At 50.5% G+C, this 14,620-nt stretch overlaps 1 protein-coding gene across 1 annotated transcript; it reads right to left on the bottom strand.

Annotated features, from left to right (window-relative positions):
* Positions 1-1,445: 1,445 nt before the first annotated feature.
* On the bottom strand, positions 1,446-2,118 carry CLDN24 (claudin 24). Its single transcript, XM_059156232.1, has one exon. It carries the CDS (start codon positions 2,106-2,108, stop codon positions 1,446-1,448), a length of 663 nt encoding a protein of 220 aa, XP_059012215.1. The 5' UTR covers positions 2,109-2,118.
* Positions 2,119-14,620: the final 12,502 nt, after the last annotated feature.

Below are 14,620 nucleotides of genomic sequence, written 5' to 3'. Positions count from 1 at the left end.
TGTTTGATTCTGTGTTGACTGACTTTCAGGAAAGGACAGGGAAATAAGTCCACCAACCAGCAACAATGCCAGGGTGTGGCCAAGCACCACGATCCCGTCCTAGGGGCTGACCGTGGTCAGGGCTGACCGTGGTCGCAGTTTGTCTCTGAGATCACCTTAGGCAGTGCTCGTCCCCCTTTCGTTGTTAACAGTACAGATGGCTCTCAGGTTGTTCCCAACCTTTCTAACAAGTCAAAGAATTAAGTCTAAATGCAAAATGGCCCAGTTTGAGTTCAGCTCCAAGCCTTTCTATCTTATTAATTGCACCTGTCACTTTGCCATGTTTATCCCTCGGATTTCTGTACGTACGTTGCGGTAGTACTGAATGTGATCCCTTTTTAAAAGCAGATTCAAGAAAAATATTTCTTACCCAAATACAAGGACCTGATCAGAGATCTCTTTAGACTTTCAATCAGGTCTGTTTTTTTTAAGACCCTTGAGCTACCTATAGGACATAACACATGCTTGCTGTGCCCTAAAGACCAGGTCTAGTTCCCTCCCTGCCTTTCTGTCAAATCTGTGCCCGTGTGCATGGACACTTTGTTTTCTTTGCTTAAGTTTGCTTTCTATATTGTAGAAAAGTAAAGGAACAGGACTTTGTAGGTGGGAACGAACACCTTTTGTCAGTTCACCACTAAAGTCAATATCCTCATGCTGATCATTTTTAACGGAAGAAAGCAAAGCTTTTATTAGGGAAAGTAGGAACTGTCAGTATCTGGATATCTAGCACAAGACATTTCTGGAATTGCTCATCTTTTTTAGATTTGAAACTTTGGAAGGAAGAGACAAGAGAGGAGACTGGCCAGCATTTTGAGTGTGAGAGTATCATTAAGGACCGAAAACCATCAGCCTCATCAAATTCTGTCACAACGGGCGCCTGCTAATGTCCTAAACACAAACCACTTCTGTTCAAAGAGGACCAAAGTCGTCATCGTGGAAATCACACTTTGGGACAGGCTGAGCATGTGCTGTTGCTATTGCAGAATGTTTAAAGGATTTCAGATTGGGTTTTCCTTTAGGAAATAGATACTAATTCTTATGATTTCCAGCTACCAGCAAAAACAAAAACCAAAAAATTTTCTAATATAAAATTAACACATTAAAACTTAATACTGATTACAATGGACAACCACCACCACATTTTGATTTAAATAACCAGCTCGATGAAATTATTTTTGCCCATACCTAGGTAATGCTTACCACGATAATTTTCTTTTAGTTACAAGACTTGCCTCTTTCTTACCTCTTCAGATTTTGGGGGGCAGAGGAGATCTAGAATAGAAGAGTGGTTATTTAATAACATGTGAGCTACACGGATTTAGTTGCAGAACAAAGACCCCTTTCTAGTGTAGACCCCACATCACAGTTGATGTGGAAAGATGTGTCTCTCCGGTCCCATCAAAGCCTTACACTCTCGGGTCTGCCATTCCATTTTCGAGGTATGGACTCTGAGTTAGTGTTTCTGCCACTGCATAGTGGCCCGAAGCTGAGGCAGCCTGGGAGAAGCAGGCTGCACAGTCCAGCAGGCCCCCTCCCAGGAGGAGGGAAAAGCCAGCAAACCAGCCCAGAAAGAGGGCGTCCCCAAACTCCCACCTGGGCACGATCTCTGGCACAGTCTCATCCCAGAACTCCTGGACCGTCTGGTAGGCGACCCAGGACACCGGAGCCAGGACCGCAACCCCTGCCGCCCAGAACAGAATCCCTCCCAGGATCAGCAGCCCCTTCTTGTGGCCCCGCCGCGTCTCTCCAATCCTCAGGCAGTCCAGGCCAAAGCTGGAGACCAGCAGGCCCAGGAGCCCCAGCCCGTTGGACAGGAACATGAGAATCCTGGCGATCCGGAGTTCAGCAGGCAAAGCCAGGAAGGAGTCAAAGTCCTTGCACTGTCTCCCCACCTCCTCTTGGATAACACAGGCCTGCCAGAGCCCCATGGTCCAGTTCTCCATTTCGTTTAGGTCCAGATTGAGGTTTTTCCACTGTGGCAAGTAAGTGGTGATCACGGATAAAACCCATCCCAGCAAAGATAATAAAAGTCCAATGAGTTGCACTGCTGCTCTAAAGATGAAAGCCATTCCAACAGATCTTACAACTTGGGCCACCCCCTATAGGAGCCACCGTCTTCTGTAGTTGTCAGCAGTGTGATGCTCTTGGTCCTATGCTGCCTGGAATATAAGCTTTGGCCATTAACTCTTGGGAAACTCTGAAATGCGTTTTTGTTCTTCTCAAATATAATGTTTCATGTAAAGGACGAAGGACCCTGTTAAAACTATGAGTTAGGCTTTCTGATAAGGATTTGATCTGTTACCTTCCAATTTGCTTGGTAAAATTACATCCCCAATGCTTGATGATTATAAGTCTAAAGATGAACAAAGAGGGCTCTATGACCCCTCACCCTAAAGTACAACAGAAATCTTTGTGCTTCAATATGGATTAATTAGATTTTAAGTGGTGATAAAAGGCCAGCTCTTTCTGCAACAGGACCTCATTGTAGTATCCGAATCTGAGATCTCAGGGATGCAGAACAAGGCCTTGTAAAGAAAGGTAGACTGTTTCCCTATAATCTTTATTCTTCTCGGACTTCCTTAACCTACACAAGAGCCTGGCCCCAGTTCTTGAGTGTCACAGGCACTCAGTGGGGACTTGGCAGGAAAGTTTCCTCAGATTCCTTTGAAAGGTGGAGGCTGGTTCACTGGGTTCATTCAAACAGAAAAAAAACAAGACCGATGCCCAGAGGTGCTAAGTGAGGAGGGGAGAATCCTGGGAAGCTCTGGATTTCGTTCTAAGATTTTTTCCACCCTCGTTGAGGAGCTGGGAGTAAAGCATGATTTCTTAGTGTCTGAGAGGGGTTTTTTGGTTCACAGCTGAGTTGTCTTTGCTGTCATTGAATCCACACAGACAAAGTTACACCAGGCCGGAAGACTCCTGGCAGGTCCAAGAGAAAGGTTTGGGTGTGGAAACAAGAGCCCCAAAGGGGGCTGACCTTTGAGGCGCCATCTTGTTTGCTCTTTTGATTTAGGCCACACCATGAAAGCATACTTCTGCGGCACGGGACCCCTCAGAGAATGCAGGGCTTGGTGGCCGGGATAAGAAGCCACACGCACCAGAGTCCCAGAGCAGTGCCAGGCCCCACCGCCCAGACCCCACTCTGCTCAGGGCCCTGGGCCTTCTGTGCCCACAGCGGGACGGCAGGGTCTGAGAGGCTGGTGTTGTAAGGACGTGCAAGAGCCAGGGCCCTAGAAGGTTCTAAGCCGCTGGAACAGAACCACTGCCCGTCACCACCAGCCTGAGTCTAGTCCAGGGTCAGAGAGGAGTTTTCATGAAGTTGCCTGACAGGAGACAGGAGAAAAACAGAGCCCTGATGACCCAGATGTATCCAAAGTAAGCCTCAGAGTCATTAGGTGAATGGGTCTTTCTTCAGCATTTTCCAGAATTTTAGGTTAAAAAAGAAGAGGAGTCCTTAACTTTTACAAATTCTCAGAATCCCTTAGTTATTCTGCTGTCCTCGTTGTGCTAAAGTAAGAGGTGGTTCCAGTTTACAAAAAGACAGAAGAGTCCAAAAAGGGCTGCCGATCTGTCCAGGCTTCCTCATCCCCAGGCGCTGGGACAATGGTGAGCTCAAGCTTTCCTTCGGGCAGGCAGCCTGGATGCAGAAAGCTCTCGAGACCAATCCTTACCAGTCACGAGGAGATGATTCTTGATATCACAACGAAGTTTGCTTGTTTTTTTAATGGAATGGACTAGGTTGCCGTGTGAGACTCTCCTTCCCAAACTTGTTTTGCGATAATACTTGGGATGCCTGGGTAGCTCAGTTGGTGGGGTGTCTGTCTGCCTTTGGCTCAGGTCGTGATCTCGGGGTCCTGGAATCAAGCCCCACATCGGGCTCCCTGCTCAGAGGGAGGTCTGCTGCTCCCTCTCCTTCAGCCCCTTCACCTCACGCATGCTCGCTCTCTCTCTCTCTCTCTCTCTTTCAAATAAATCTTTTCTTTTTTAATTGATAAAAATAAAATAAAATAAAAAAGGGTAATTCTCAGGGCACCTGGCTGGCTCAGTCGAAGAGCGTGCAATTCTCAATCTCAGTACTGTGAGCTCGAGCCCCACCTTGGTCGCAGAGTACAAAAATAAATAAATAAACCTTTTTTTTTTTTTTTTTTAAAGATTCATTCTCACCTGTCAGGGTTACTGTGGGGAGGTTTCTGCCACGGTGGGGGTCAGGCCTGGATAACCTTTAAGCGGTGCCTCAACTCATTTATTCTTTTTACTTTATTAACATATAATGTATTATTTGTTTCAGGGGTACAGGTCTGTGGATCATCAGTCTTACACAATTCACAGCACTCACCATAGCACAGACCCTCCCCAATGTCCATCACCCTAGCCACCCTCTCCCAACCCCCCTAACTCATTTATTCTTTCAGCCTTTAGCAAAACATGTAGAGCACCTCCCCCTGGCTGGACTGTTGTGGGCTAAACACACCATCAAGACCAGGATGTGTGCGGACCCTGCCCCTGCCTCTGCCCCCACGGCTCACGTTCCAGTAGGAGGCCACCCGGAAACTAATAAGATAATTCAGAGAACTGCATGGAGCCGGTGTGTGAGGGTGTGAGTTTGGGGCAGAGGAGACCCCAGGGCAAGCCCTGCCACCCTCAGGGAACGCCCCCCTCCATGGGCCAGTGTGGGCGAGGGCAGCAGGGGCAGAGTGGGGGGACTCGCTGCCGGCAGCACGTGTTGCTCCCAGGGTGGGGTGAAATTCACAAACAAACGTCACCTCCTTTATAATACACAAGTATAATATTTTTAAAAAATAATAATACGCTGTTTAGTGTGCGAAGGACTACCTTATCTCTGTCTCCAGAACATTCATCTAAGAACAAAAACCCCAGGTTACCGAAAGCCACACATCTGGGGAGCGCTCTCAGGAACACAGGCTCCACCTCTCCTCTCTCCCTTTGTGGAGGACTAGGGAGGTTCTGGAAAAACTTGGGATGGGAGGTACTTTTGAGGGGAAAAAAATCCGTCACCGAAAGTCAATCAGATTGACCCGTTCGTGCAGCTGTGGAGCAAATCTAGACTGCTGCTGGCAAAGGGGTCTCGGGTTTGCAGCTGACTGACAGCGGGTGGGGCCCCTAGAAGGGGAGGGCAGAGAGGGAACACAAGCAGGGAAGTGGCAGGCAGAGGGAGAAGCAGGCTCCCCACTGAGCAGGGACCCCGTTTTGGGGGCTTGATCCCAGGACCTCAGGCTCATGACCTGAGCTGAAAGCAGACGCTTAACCGACGGAGCCACCCAGGTGCCCTGCCTGGGAAGGATGCTAAGCAAGTGTATGGCGTGATCATTTTTGCATTTATGAAACCTAAAATGGTGGCTCGGGTGGCGAGCGTCTCCGTATCATCTAAGACACAGAAGCCACAAGGGCAAGCCTCTCCGAGGCCAAACGGTAGTCTGGCTACTGCTGACCACCACTGGTAGCCCCAGACAGGTGGCCAGGCTGCTGCAAGGGAAGGTGTGCAAGCAGAGACTGAGGAGAGACAGGGTGGGGGGTGGGGGATGGGGGAGCCGCAAGGTGTCTTTTGAGAACATTAGAATCTAAAGTCCACAGAGAGACACAAATCCTTTGATCTCAACATGACCCTAAAAAACCTGTTAGGCACTGGAGAGAACACCCATCTCCCAGAGGGCCGAGCCTGCCCGTCTCCCCCCATAGCAATGGGCCAGCAGTGGGGGGAGCACCAGAGGAAGTACTTGGCTCATTTAGCATCTTGGAGGAAAAATACTCTAAGACCCTAAGAACCAGCGCTGCTGTAAGACAGGAGGGCACTGGGAACAACTGACCAACAGACTACAAACTCCCTGGTGACCCCACTCCCAGGAAGCCCTCCAGCATTTCATAAAGGGGAGAACGAGCACTTCTAACAGGTGCTTAGCTTCCCTGACATTTTGACTTACGAGTAAAGACAAAGGAGTTCCTCCTGCCAAACGCAATTTTTTTTTATCAAAAAAAAACTATAATTTTTTAAAAATCTTCCCTGTCCTGCTATATAGAGATTCTCCCTATGAATACACCAAGCTCACCGATAAAGACAAGACACCCCGTTGTCTTCCCAGCAACCACAGCACAACGCCGTGCGTTCAACAAATATTTGTCTAATAATGAATGAGGTGGGTCCTTCTAAATGATGATGAAGGTAAACACAGAATCCAGCACGGTGACAGATGCCCGCCCCACTGCCAGTTGCCTTTTGTAATGCTGATGACACAGCCCGACCTGGTTCATCTGAGCACAACCAGTGAGAGGAAATGCTGCCCACACATCAGGAGTTGGCAAACAAGAGTGTCCTGTTCCGGAAGGGCGTCAAGAGGAACACAGAGTAGGTATGGGACAATGGCAGAAGGGCTGGGGGTACACCCAGATGTTCACTGGGTCCTAAAGATGGAGATTTTTCCTTTCCCTCGTTTTCTTTATTGTTGTTTTTCTAAATTTTCTACAACCTGTGCAGCATTCTCAAAAGAATATATATATATACATATATATATATATCACATTTATTTTTCTTCTATATATATAAATTTAATTTTATTTATTTATTTGACAGAGAGAGAGAGGGCACAAGCAGGGGAGACGTAGGCCCCCCACTGAGCAGGGAGCCTAACGTGGGGCCCTATCCCAGGACCCTGCAATCATGACCTGAGCCGAACGCAGACACTTGACCGACCGAGCCATCCAGGTGCCTGGAAAAATGTTATAAAAGCGGGAAAAAAGCCTCTGCTGGGCTAAGCTTTTTCCTTTGTCAGATGGTAATGATAGGCAGCCATTACCAAGTGCCTTCTACTTCCCAGGCACCGTTCTTTGGACTTGAACATGGGGTAGCTCATTTCATCCCCAGAGCACTGAATGCGGGAGGCGCTAGCAGCAGACCCATTTTATAGACAGTGGAGCTAAAGCACAGAGGCAAGTAGCTGGCCAGAAGCCACCAGGTCATTTGCAGAGCTCTGGATGCAGGTGCCTAAATTGTTTTCCCGGAGCGCAGAGGTAGGCTGGGGCTGGGTCCCCCAAGTCTACACGACTGAGCAGAGTTGATCCAAGAAAGCCATGGGATTCAGAACCACCCAAAGGGCTTATTCCAGCTCGACTGTTGGGTCCCGCCCCCAGGGGTATGCTGGTCGACCTTAAGCAGCGCCTCTTGGGTTGTGGGAACCCTGGATTATAGGCTTTGTCAATCTCTGTGGCGTCAATACTCTTGCCGAGACCAGTTCCTGGCTTCCAAGGTGAAGTCACGGAAGGCAGACTTGGGAAGAGGTGTCTGTAGCTCATCACGATACAGTATTGTTACCAAATAGATATAATAAGATATAATAACCCCAAGAGCATAGGTAATAACTGAATTAAAATTGTCAGGAAATGATAATCCCGAGTATTAATAAATACTTTTGGTTTTCATATAATGCAATTCCTAGTTTATATAATGCGACTTCAATGACAGCTGTGTTTAACGACCCACACCCGAAAATGCCTGAACAATGAACCTGGGGGGTCGCGGACAGCAGCAGACAGTTCTGGCACTCCGGGATGTGAATCACCGGTGACGTCACAGATCAGAATCTCTCCCCAGGCAGCCGAGGTCCCAGGATTCGGCAGGCGAACCATCTGCCGCAGGAATCCTCAAACATTCCCACGTTTACCACTTGAGAACCAGGACCCTGGGCTCTGCCTCCAGGAGCTCGGGCCTGGGACCCCTCAAAATGGTCGGCTGAGCCCCCAGGCCCCCGCTGAAACTTAGCCTCAGCGCTGCCAGCAAGTTGGAAAGGCCGTGGGTCTGGTCTAGACTTGGCCAACCCGCTTCTTCCCCCGCCTACCTCTTGATGTTTGCTGTTCTGGTCAAGGGATGTCCCCCTTGTGCTTTTCTGGTCCACTCTCCTCCCAGACGGCGTGAGGTCTGTGACTCTCGGGCCTCCAGACATTTCAGATATGGACAGTTAAAAAAATATATATGTGTTAAAATTCAGAGCACTTATCAATTACTTGATTGGTTTGATTTATGATTGCCAGGAAATCTATTTACTTGAGTGCCCCTGAAACTTTCACCAATTTGGGGAAGATAGAAAAAAGGAAAAAGAGCTTTCGGCTTGGGTCATGATCCCAAGTCCTGGGATCGAGTCCCGCAATGGGCTCCTTGCTCAGCGGGGAGCCTGCTTCTCTCTCCGCCTCTGCCTGCCTCTCTGCCTGCTAGTGCGCACTCTCTCTGACAAATAATTAAATAAAATCTTTTAAAAATAAATAAAAGGGAGACAGAGGGAGAGGTGGGGGAGAGAAATGCACGGTCCTGCCCTTCAGGTGGGGAGGGAGACAGGACACAGGTGAAACAAAGTGAGCACAGAATCTGGTGGGGGTCACGGAGGGCGGCCCAGCCATGTGAGCTGGGAACAAATCCACGGGAGTCAACCGAACACGGACCTGCGGCCACCATTCCTGGCAGAGGGAACGTGAGCGCCAAGCTGGATGGGGCAGAGAAGGTGGTGCTCGGGCTGGGGAGGGATGGCGGGGCTGGCGAGAAACAGGAGAATTCGGGGTGTGTGATCTGGGGATCGAGTCAACGGGACCTGCTAAGGACGAGCAGTGGGGGCCGAGGGGTGGACGGTGACTCGGGATCTTGGCTCTAGCCTCCAGGTGACTGGTGGCACCCTGTACTGAAATGGGAGACACCTGAGGAAAAGAAAGGACCGAGAAGAATCAGGGGATCTTGGTCTTATATTTGAGATTCGACTTGTCATCCACATGGGGGTGCCAGGTGGGTGGCTGGGGAAATGCATCATGTGCTCAGAGGTCGGAGCCAGAGACCGTGTGGGGTCGGGGAGTGTCGCTGGCCTTCCCATGGTGTTTGAAAGCGAGACTGAGACGCCATCATTGAGGGGTTGTGAGGGAAGACAGGAGGGCTCCGGTGACGTTCTGAGGAGCATGAGTTGGCGAAGGTGACTGGAAGAGAAGCACCAGCGGAAAATCCAATGTGGGGGTTCAGGACCTGGGACAGGAGAACGTTCTAGGCTGGCGGCCTGACCAACTTGCCTAATGCTGTGTCATTGCCTAATGCAAGCAGCCGAGAAAGCTGCACGGAGAAGACTCCCCCGCGTGGCAAAGGCCTGACCTTGTGTTTCACCGGAAGGCACGTGCACTTGGTCCTACAAGGAAGGGGGAGCTGGGAATGATTTGAATCGAGACACTGACCATGAGCCAGAGGATGGAGACCAATTAGACGGTTCTTCAGCAGCAAAGGCAGCACCACAAGGGCCTAATCTAGGGCAAGAGTGGTGAAAAGAACAGTCAAGAAGAGACATTCGAGGTCGCTGTAGTCACTGGACCCATGTGATCTATAACGTGGAGAGGAAGACCTCCTCTCTTCCTCTGGAAGGAGACATTCTTAACCAAGACGAGAGCTGGTGGGGCAGCAGGTGGGTTTTCAAGAGACACCAGTGAAGAACAATCAGAGCCCCGGGCCGGGATGTGCTTCCCCACAGAAAGGCTGGAAGGCAAGAAACGCAGAGGTTCTCTAAGCCGGAGAGCCTCCCCGGGGGACACAGTAATGGGACACTTGAAGCCTTGGGTAGATTAGTAGGATCCCGGGGATTGCCCTTACTCTGGGCAGGGCCTTTGGGGTCCACTTCCAGCCTTTCTGACTCTGTGGCTGACTCTCAGAACATCTGGGTGTCGACTCCGGCTGACAAGGTCCTGCACTCGCTCACGAAGGTTGGGGGCCCCCACAGGATCAGCCTTTCCTACCCTTAGAGAGCTCTGGGCTTCTGTGATCAGACGGGGCCCTGGTCCTGTGCTCCAGGATGACTTTAAAGGAAACATCAGCCGAAGGACCCCCACCAGCCTTAGCCCAGAGTCACAGAACAAGGAATTTCTGGGAACATAAGGTAAGATCTGAACTTGCGTCACTGCCTGGGTCTTGTCTGTCTGAGGTCATGACCCCACGGAGCGCCATTGACACAGAATGAATGAGCTGCCAATGCTGTTCCCTCTTTTTATTTTATTATTTTTTAAAGACGTCATTTCTTTATTTGACAGAGATAGAGAGCACAAGCAAGAGGAGAAGGGGGCAGGCTCCTTGGAACCCCACGGGGGTTTATCCCACATGACCTGAGTTGAAGGCAGACGCTTAACAACTGAGCCACCCAGGTGCCCCATTTCCCTCTCTTTAAACGAAAAAACAGACTCCAGAAAAACCGAAGACTTGTCACGTGTTCGGCAGGTGTTTACTGAGCCCCTGCCACCAGCTGCAGGGCTGGGCCCCGGGTGGGCGCCGGTGACCCGAGGCCGTCGTGGTGCCTGTGCTCAGGGAGCTCGGAGTCTAATCCATTTTGGCGGGACAGGAACTCAGTGCCTAGATGAAACCACGCACGGAAAGGCAATCAAATGAGTTAAGTGCCGACAAGCAACCCATGTCTGGTTTTAGGCTTCCGGGATCCGTGATCCCCAGCCTGGCAGGGTCGAGACACTCAGACCTCACCAGAAAGGGGCTAGAAATCGCCTCCACAAGGTGGGTGTCCCCTGAGGCAGGGGAAGGAGGGAGGTCCTTCTCGGGGCAGGTGGGCTTTGTGGGGGTCGGCGAGGGAAGAATCCTGCTTCCATCAGGTCTGAACCCCCAATCTCAAGGAGCTCGGGGCATTTGCTTACAGACCTTTCTAGAGCAGTGAGCCCTCCTGGGGATCTTAACATCTGATTGCATCCTGGAGACTTGAGAGCCGGCCTGGAGCGATGGAGGACAGAGCTGGTCCACCTCAGGGCCAAGCCTGCACCTCCCAGCCGGCTGCTCAGGGCTGAGCCTGGGCTGGCCAGAGGGTCGGTGGGAGGGTAGCACAGACCCAGGTCTTCCCACAAAAGCGCACCCGCCGCTGCCAGCTATACGTGGCTTTCCCAACACAAGGCTCTTTGTTCTGGCTACAGGTTGTTCCATTCCCATGTCCTGAAAACTGTGCGCTTGCCGAGGGAGCCTGAAGGAGGAGTCGCTCGTGAACCCCTTGCAAAGGAAAGAAAATATCCTGGCCTTTTCCTTCATAAACTCCTTGTTATTGCAACCGCTTAAAAGCATAAAGTTGAACAGAAATTGGCTGCATGAGGCCTTCCTAGAAGCTAGAGATGAAAGTAACCTTTTAAGTAACCTCCTGCCTCCCTTCTCTGCTGTTTGCTTGGGGAGCCGGGCACCTCCGTGACACGGGACAAAGGGCGCTGGCCGCAAGGACCCCATTCCCCCGGAAACCAGCGAAATCCTGCATTTCCCTTAAAGTACCCCCAACCCTACCCCAGCCCCTTCCCAAAGGAGGCACCACGTCACTGTCAGTCCAGATCAGCTTGGAAAAGCCCCACCTGATACTTCTAGAATGGTCTGACTTCAGAGCCTTTACGTGGATTCCTACCCACCGTGACACAGAGACTGAGACTTCGCCATGAAGCTAAAGGTTATCGAAAGGAAATGGAAGAGCCTGAGCTCTGGAATGGAAAGACCTGGGTTCAGACCCTCTGGGACCCGGGACAACGTATGTCACATCCGGGAGCCTCTGTCTTGCAGGCTGCGAATAAGACTGACAATGGTAGCGGGACACCGACATTCACAAGGTGACCAGGAAGACCAGAAATAGTTGTGCGAATCTCAGAGCCGCTGGGAAGCTCTCAATACAGGAGAGTTACTGTGTTTCCTCTTTATTTTGTCTTCAGACCCACCTTCGGAGGGTGATGGGACATATACCACGTTTCTTCTGCGGCGGGGTTGTTACGGTGCGCGGGCCGAAACAGGGGTCCCTTCCCCAAATCTTCATACGTCACGGGAGTCCTACGACTGGGGCTTCAGGGCTCTTGCGCAGCTCAGTCGGTTTAAGCCTCTGCCTTCGGCTCCGGTCATGATCCCAGGGTCCAGGGATCCAGTCCTGCACTGGGCTCTCTGCTCCGCAGGCAGCCTGCTTTTCCCCCTCCGGCTCTCTCTGCTTGTATTTCCTCTCTCGCTGTCTCTCTCTCTGTCTCCCTCCCTCTCTGTTAAAGAAATAAAACTTTCTTAAAAATAAAAACTAAAAAATAAAACTGACGCTTCTGTCATGGGGAAAAAGCTCGAGCTAACAGGCTCGGCTCGGCTCGCGTACCTGTGAAACACGCTCTTTCCCCTTGGACACAAGGGGATGGACGTCTCGTGATGCTCCTCTCTCACGTGGGGGCATCCGTGGCAGTTTGGGGCGACCGTCTCACTTGTCCGCAGATTCCGTGGCCCCACCTGACCTGCTCGCCTACGGCTGAGGCCTGGAGGCTGGCTGCAGAGTCCGTGTTTCTTGCGAGGGTTCCCTGGGATCCTGCTTTGGGACAAGGCTGTAGAGATTACCAGCACAAAGATAACTGAAAAGATCTTATTTCGAAAAGGAGGAAAATGCATTAAAGGAATTGCAAATGTGAGATACTTTGCATCTGCCCCAAATCTTTACATTGATCCATCCTTCAGTCTGTCTGTCCATCCATCCATCCAACCACCTGCTCCTTCCAGCACCTGATCCCATCTTGAAGGTCTACAACAAGCACATCAGGCCCATGAGGCTCACGGAGGCAGAGATGGAGAAGAGGGGTCCTCGCTGTGAAGCAGCTCATGGACCATCCAGACAGATGGACAGATGGACAAGCAGAGATGGTTAGAGGCTGCTGTGGAGGGACGTGTGGAGGAGAGAGCTCGAGAGAGGTGGGGGGAGGACTGGGGAGGAGGGAGAGGACACCGCACGCTTGCTGAGGGTCCCGTTTGCACAGTCAGGGAGGCTGCCCAGAGTGGGCGATGCTTCATGTCCATGCAAATGGGAACCTACAGGCACCCAGGCAAAAGGAGACAGAAGGTGTGAGGCCCAGAGTTCAGAGATCACAGCAGATTCCCAGCCTGGGGAAGCCCAGGGCATCCACCAGGGGAAGGCTGGGTTAAGGGCTTCGTTGTGCATTTACACAAGGTCTATGAATTCCTTTCAAAATAATGCGGGGGGTGGGGATTGTTTTGGGAGGGGTTTTAAAGATTTTATTCTTAAGTAATGTCTCTACCCATCACAGGGCTTGAACTCACAATCCTGAGATTAAGAGTCACGTGCTCCACCAAATAAGCCAGCCAGATGCCCCCAGAATATTTTGTTTTAAGATTTTGTTTACTTATTAGAGAGAGAGAGAGAGAGAGAGAGAGTGCACAAGCAGGAAGAAGCAGCAGAGGGAGAGGGAGAAGCAGGCTCCCCACTAAGCACGGAGCCCGACACGAGACTTGATCCCAAAACCCCAAGATCACAACCCGAGCTGAAGACAGATGCTTAACCGACTAAGCCACTTAGGTGCCCCCCAAACTAGTGTTTTATAGAATAGAATAGAATACAAATAATACAATACAATACAATACAATACAATACAATACAATACAATAAAAAGATAAAATATCTAAGTTGACAAAAGAAGTTGCCTGCATGGGAATCCAGTTATAAAATACTTTTCTAAATGGTAATAGATGTGCTTCTTTATTAACTCACTAAGTAACAACATCTAGCAGAGGGGGTTCCCAGGACCATAGTTTCCAGATAGCAATGAGTATTAACAATTCCAGTGTATCTTGTAACAATATAATACAAAAATGTCTATAGTTTCCATCGGTTTGTTACTCACGTTCATCATGAAAGGAAGTGCTACATTTCAGTTAGACGTTAGTAGAAAAAGTTCTTTTCCTATTTGCAAGAGTCTCTTTGTGGGAGTTCGTGGACTCCAAGTGTACAGGCACTTAACTCACTGGTCCTGCTTAACTCAGTCCTCCCGCCCTGCCCCCTCCGCCCCTGTCGAGACACATCTGCTGGTGTTCACTGTCCTTCTGTCCTCACTAGAGTGGGAGCCAGGAGTCTGTCTTTTCCCCTCTGGATCTCTGGAGCCTATCAGAGGCAAGTCTCTGGGCACCGCCGGTGCCCTGTGAATGTTTGTTGAATGAATGAATGACTCATGTCACACACAGAATTTTAGACTTTGGAGAGGGATTTGGGGGCTGGGTAGGAGTGGAAGGATGAGATTTTTCTGCAGCATTACAGCGTCTGGCCCAGATGAGGCGACGGAGCTGGATGAATCCTGAGGCTGGTGCTTTCCAAGTTTGGGCGGGGACATGCCATTCTTATCATCCACTCATTCTGCCAGAATTTCCAGAGAACCATCCAGATGGAGGGCATTCCAGCAGCAGCTCTGCCTCACACACAGATGCATGGATGTGGCCCCCTTGAGTCCGGAGTATGACCCGCAAGCAACATATCCCACCTAAGAGATTACTGGTTCTTTCTGGCAGTGATGACCACCCCATGAGAACATACCCCTGAAGAAGGTCAGCCTCCCCCCGTCCCGGGAAAAGGGGTAGAGCAAGCACAAGGGGAAGAGCCCGGGGCAGAGCCCCGCCTCCTACTCCATGGACCTGAAGGGCTCGGGCTGCTGCAAAATCACCACTGTCTTTAGCACAAACAGTCGTTCTGTGGGTTGGCTGCCCCTGCTGCCCTTTGCCAGGCTGTGGGAGGAAAAGCAAGGCTTATAGAAGGCTGCTCCTTCTATAAGGAATCAAAACGAG

Source organism: Mustela lutreola, chromosome 18, assembly GCF_030435805.1.
Source record: "Mustela lutreola isolate mMusLut2 chromosome 18, mMusLut2.pri, whole genome shotgun sequence".
NCBI lineage: Eukaryota > Metazoa > Chordata > Mammalia > Carnivora > Mustelidae > Mustela > Mustela lutreola.
This window is presented reverse-complemented; position numbering and strand designations above follow the sequence as displayed.

Bases quoted from the DNA above. Each gene is read 5' to 3' on its own strand.
- CLDN24 (XM_059156232.1), bottom strand. From the start codon at position 2,108: ATGGCTTTCATCTTTAGAGCAGCAGTGCAACTCATTGGACTTTTATTA.